Source organism: Ptychodera flava, chromosome 17 (assembly GCF_041260155.1).
Source record: "Ptychodera flava strain L36383 chromosome 17, AS_Pfla_20210202, whole genome shotgun sequence".
Lineage (NCBI taxonomy): Eukaryota > Metazoa > Hemichordata > Enteropneusta > Ptychoderidae > Ptychodera > Ptychodera flava.
The window spans coordinates 4,747,493-4,752,997 of NC_091944.1; the positions used below are offsets into that span (position 1 = coordinate 4,747,493).

The 5,505-nt window shown below is 40.6% G+C and overlaps 1 protein-coding gene across 1 annotated transcript; it reads left to right on the forward strand.

Annotated features, from left to right (window-relative positions):
- Positions 1-2,218: 2,218 nt before the first annotated feature.
- LOC139115214 (aquaporin AQPAn.G-like) lies at positions 2,219-5,086 on the forward strand. Its single transcript, XM_070677165.1, has 3 exons — positions 2,219-2,670; positions 3,175-3,379; positions 4,536-5,086. Exons 1-3 carry the CDS (start codon positions 2,306-2,308, stop codon positions 4,890-4,892), a joined length of 927 nt encoding a protein of 308 aa, XP_070533266.1. The 5' UTR covers positions 2,219-2,305; the 3' UTR covers positions 4,893-5,086.
- Positions 5,087-5,505: the final 419 nt, after the last annotated feature.

Genomic DNA, 5,505 nt, shown 5'->3' on the forward strand with positions numbered 1-5,505 from the left:
TTCCCTTTCCTGTGGTGAAAGTTGTGGCAATTTTGTTTATGGAATACACACAGGACTAAGGTTTACAGACTTGAGATACATGTATAATGTCTTTTCAATGAAATTGAAGTAGAAGATACAAAGGAAGATAAGTGTGTCATACAGATAGCGTGTCGCATCAAGGCTGTACACACCTCGACATTGAAAGGCTTCAACTTTTGCTAAAACTTCCCGTAAAATAAACTTTAAGCCATTCCATTTCGAAATCAAGAGTAATAGTCAAGGGTTACAGTGCAAAATATTGGTACTAGAGAAACAAAATACCCAATTACTGACTCTATGAATTCAAAATGACCGCCATACCTGTTTTACTCTATGGGGGAAATATTAGATTTTCACTGTTCACAGAAATTGGCTGGTGAAAATTTTATTTGCTGAATGAGTTTCAAAATGAGTCCCCACAACAGTTGTAGACCAAATAAGTATTGCAGAAGTTTTAGAGTCTCTTGGTACTAACATGTGGGCTCTCAAATCAACATCAAAATTCGACTTGCCCAGAGTGTCCAGTTATTGACATAATGACACGTTAGGGACCGTCTCAGTTTGTCGCATAAGTTCATAAACTGAAATTCCTTTGCTTACATCAAAATCCCCTCCCCTCCCATAAACGAAAGTTCAAAAGTGCGAAATGTTGATGCCTACTTGAGAGTAACAATGTAGCATTTTGCCATAGCTACTGAGTGAAGAATATGTTTCCCCTGACCATAATACATCGTCAAGTAATCAATCAAATTTGAATACTAACCGCCGTCAGTATGACACGTACGAGTTGGAAGTTGTTACAGCAAAATTTGTTCGTACGAGTTTGCAGTTTTTGTTATTTTTTACACACAATGTAACGAGAACTTGTAATCAAAAATAAAAGTGCGAAAGTGAAATTTACTAATTGAATGGAGGTCAAACCTCCTCCCCCCGTAAACGAATAAATTAGACGGTCCCTTCAATTGAAGGAACATACGTCAGCGGACCATTTAAGCTCCATAGCTGAAAGATTGCCGATCCTTCCCTATAGCGTCAATTTCATGAAAAAAACTTATCATAGGGTTGATGATGGCAATATGACGGAGGACCTGGAAGAACGTAAATTATTAGATGGCGAGGGTTGAAAGACATACATTCAAAATGAGTGATTAAATTAACATTATGGATAAGCAAGATAGAAATGACTCTTGGTCAAAATGTAAGTACTTTACTGCTAAACAAAATCATTATTAGTTTTTTGCATTGTATATAAATAATATGATGTAAAAATTTCACAAAATTTGTCCCATTCCAAACTTTGTCCAAAATTTGTCCAGTCAGAGTGGAGTTAAATATTTTTGAAATGCTGAAAGTGAGAGTAAAAAGAAGCCAGGAAATGGGTGATTTGCATAAAATGTGCATAAATTTACACGTCTTTCTCACCAAACTCAACGACTGCTTGTCATGCTAAAAAGTGAAGCCAACCAATACTTCGGTCTTGGTTAATGAATTAATGAAAATTGAATGAATCTTTGCAAAAATGTGGACAATAGTAAAATACGCCGTGTTTTGTACAACGTCACCTTAAATCCCATTAGGAGTTTACAATCACTCATTCAACATCACGATAATTCTAGATCTCGTCGTTCATATTAAATGGTATCACACGCGTTTCAAAACTAACATGTACATTTGGCATCGTATATTCACTTCTTTGATTTCTCCAATATGCATCGCAAACATTAACCCTCCCCTCCCTCAAACCCTCCTCTTTCCCAACTTGCTCTCTCTCTCTGCCCTCTCTCTCTCTCTTCTCTCTCTGCCCCCCCTCTCTCTCTCTCTCTCTCTCTCTCTCTCTCTCTCTCTCTCTCTCTCTCTCTCTCTCTCTCTCTCTCTCTCTCTCTCTCTCTCTCGTTTGAAATGAAGAAGATCATAGACCCTAGGGTCTATAAGAAGACGCACTGTACTTAAAGTGCACATTATTCTTATCACCCTTTCTTTGAATAGATATGTCGCCACCCTGTTCTCAGCTCGTTAACACCTGTAAAAGAGCAATCACAGACTTGGTCTGTTTAGCGTCGTCATTTCGCTTTCTTACAATTTACAAGATTTCTTCATCATACCTCGGCGTAAGATTGTCTGTGATTGGTCGATTTCATTATATTTCTTTGTTATACAAATTAGTATACTCCTAGGCGAGCGCGTGAATAACGTAGAGCACAACATCGAGCTGAACATCGTATCTTCCGAGGCTTTCAGTTCCAGTGGTCTCCGCCCTGTGCAAAACCTCAGCAAATTTTCAGGAATGGCGTCGTCACAGCAAAACCAATCTGTTTGTGCAAGGCTTTGCGGAACTGATTCCCACAAATGTCTTCATTTCTGGGAAGCTGTTGCCTGCGAACTGGTAGCAACTTTTCTTTTCGTGTGCCTACTGCTATCGTCGACCATCTCGTGGGACGAGAAGACGCCGTCGGTGGTCCAGATCGCGCTGTGTGCGGGTCTCGCCGTCGCTACGCTTGTGCACTGTTTCGGAGATGTAAGCGGTGGGCACATCAACCCGGCCGTCACAGTGGCGATGCTAGTCACGGGAAAGATCGGACTTCTCAAGGCCCTGTTCTACGTAATCGCTCAGTGTGTTGGTGCCATCGCCGGTGCTGCTTTCGTTCGCGGGTAAGTTGACGAATCGGCAACGAAAGCTATTTTCACAATCTATTAAACCTTGCCACGACGATCACGATCACTCCACAAATGAGACTTTTCATTTTGCCCTGACGGTACATGTTTCAAGTCGTTTGCGGATCTCTTCTCTGTCACAGTCAAGTGTGTAACAGCCAGCCACGCCATGGTGTTTGCGCTACCGCAACTTTATCGAATTTGAATTTCAGAGTAATATTTTGACGCTTACAAAAAAGACAAGGGGGCTATAATCTAATCTCCATGATTTGTCTAAAGGAAACTGTAGATTAGCCATAAAGTTAGGATTTCAAAGATTCTGACTTGTGTTTAATTTAACAACGTAAGGCTGAAGATCAAGATTGTAAAAGTTTGAGAGTCCGAATAGATGTCCCTATCTTATGCTTGTATTGAATTTCATTGTGAATCAACGTTGTTTTCCATTCAGCACGACTTTTAATTTAGGTTTTACTCTGTATTCTCTGTCATCTTGAATCTCAGAGTAACACCAGAGGGCGTTCGTGGTACAATGGGAGCAAACATCCTGAATCCAGACATCACACAGGTGCAGGCCTTCGGTGTCGAGTTCGTTCTGACTTTCGTCTTGGTGTTCACCGTCTTCGCCACAGTTGACGAGAAGAACGCCATCAGCGGCAGCAAACCGCTAGCAATCGGAATAGCTGTAGTAATCGCTCACCTGGCTGGGGTAAGCATAAACCATGTGTTTGATATCTTTATAGTACTTTGTCCCACATATACATGCTAAACGTTTCCTTCCAAAAGCGTCCTGAAATACTCGGTATTGTGTTCTGTCACGCACCTGTCGTATTTATTACATGCACTGTAAATGTACACCAATTATACACTTTCCGCTAGACAAATAAATGACACAACGAGCAGAACTTAAGGCAGTGCATCAAGATGGAAACTTTAACCTGAGCCACAAACTGGCAAGTGGCCATTTTGATCGGTTGAGAGAGGATCACGTAAAATTTCGAGAATGTGATAAAAAATTAACAAAATTGTCATTGTCAATGTCAGAGTTACTCAGACTTAAAACAACAGTGGCCGGAGATGGAAGGTTAGGTGTGAGTGTGAAAATGTCAAAGACTCGAAAGCGAAAGCAGCCGCCAATCAAATGACGTAAGACAGGTGACGGACTGAAATGTTCGTCCGAAGGCTCTTACACAGATAGTTAAGACGGCCGCACATGTGCTCGAATTGCGGACATAGTCGCCGCTTACTCATACAGCTATTGAATATCGTTTTATTTGAAAGAAGTTCGGTCGAATTCACGTACGTATAAGACACGAAGTTTGCACTTTTCTTACTCAACATACATGCAGGTTTATAAAATAAAAAATCGCGGTATCAGAGATAGGTAAAAATTCTTTTACGCCACAAACTGTTGAATTAGTTTTGTTATGCAGGAAATTTTCCTAAGACGAACCATATCAAATCAAACCTTGAAGTGGTTAAGAGATTGGGCCACAGTTTCGCATTCATTTATTTGGTCTGTCTAAGACCAATTTGAAACAGTTTGACTTCAAATGTACGATATGTCCACTGTATATAGACAAGATTAATCTTAGCCCCCTCCCGTATCTGACAACAGTTTAGTTTTGGAATTTCCTCTGAGGAAGCTTAAGGATATCAAATCAGAGAATCGGTGGGTTTAAATTCAGGGTAATGGTCAGTTTTTGGGTGACATAATCAAATACAATACATATCTTCCCAAAAATGATAGTATGGTCTGGGAGAGGGCCACTGTGGAAGTCTCCCAGTATTTAGATTTATATTCATTCACGACCTGCATGTAAGCAATGCGTGATACAATTTTGATCCACTTTAATATTTTGTAGATTGGCTACACCAGTCTCAGTATAAACCCAGCGAGGACACTCGGCACAGCTGTCATCACGGGCATCTTCGATGACCATTGGGTGTTCTGGGCCGGGCCCTTGGCTGGCGGTGTCTCGGCTGGATGGCTGTACGTTCTACCGTCTGGACGGCGTGCCTTGATGAAGAGTGGGCAACCTAATGAAAGCAGAGGCCAAGAAGCTGCAGATGATAAGCACGCTGAAAAAGTTGGTACCAACAATGGTGTGGCACCATCTAGTCCGGCCATGTACAACGATAACAAGGTTTTCATCGTGGACGACGAAATTCACGGAGAAGCGCCCTCAATCAACATGACTTCGGTAACTACTGGTCTCTGATCCGCGCATAAAATTCATTATTGAGGATCTACATGTTCTGAATTCTAACGAAAACCTTCTGGCGATTAACTGCTCAGACTAACGGATAATAGGTTATTAAATTTGTCATGAACTTTCGCTTATGACATTTATCTGTTTATCTGCCATTTTTATTATTTGTTTGAAGTCCATAAATCTGTTTGTCGTTCAAGCACCGTTGTAATGGCCATGCACAAGTTATTCGATGGATATTAATTTTATCAAGAACAAACAGCCCTAAAACACAGCATTTGACAACTTCAATTATTTTATCTTTTCAATCGATGTGAATTTCCAAAATACGTTTTCGTTTTCCTCTCTTTTTGGATCGTCCAAAGCAGAGTTGCCTTGGCTATCTCTTCCTCTGAGGCAGTAATGGCTCACCACTTTCACACTGCCTGATATGAATTCAAATGCCCCACAAGTAACTTAATGTTGACCCAACACCTTACAAGCAATTCCAGGTATTAATACAAGTAGTAGCGTTTTTTGGAATTCAAAGCGCTATGTCACGAACATCCTGACAATTCCACTGGCGATGAACTTTAATAATTTGATCACCAACCTGGAGAAACTTTCATTTTATTTACTATCT

What these genes read in the sequence shown, in the direction of transcription:
- LOC139115214 (XM_070677165.1), top strand. Translation starts at nt 2,306, where the DNA reads ATGGCGTCGTCACAGCAAAACCAATCTGTTTGTGCAAGGCTTTGCGGA. An exon ending in GGTGCTGCTTTCGTTCGCGG is followed by an intron (nt 2,671 to 3,174) that starts GTAAGTTGACGA and finishes CTTGAATCTCAG; the next exon opens with AGTAACACCAGAGGGCGTTC. An exon ending in TAATCGCTCACCTGGCTGGG is followed by an intron (nt 3,380 to 4,535) that starts GTAAGCATAAAC and finishes AATATTTTGTAG; the next exon opens with ATTGGCTACACCAGTCTCAG.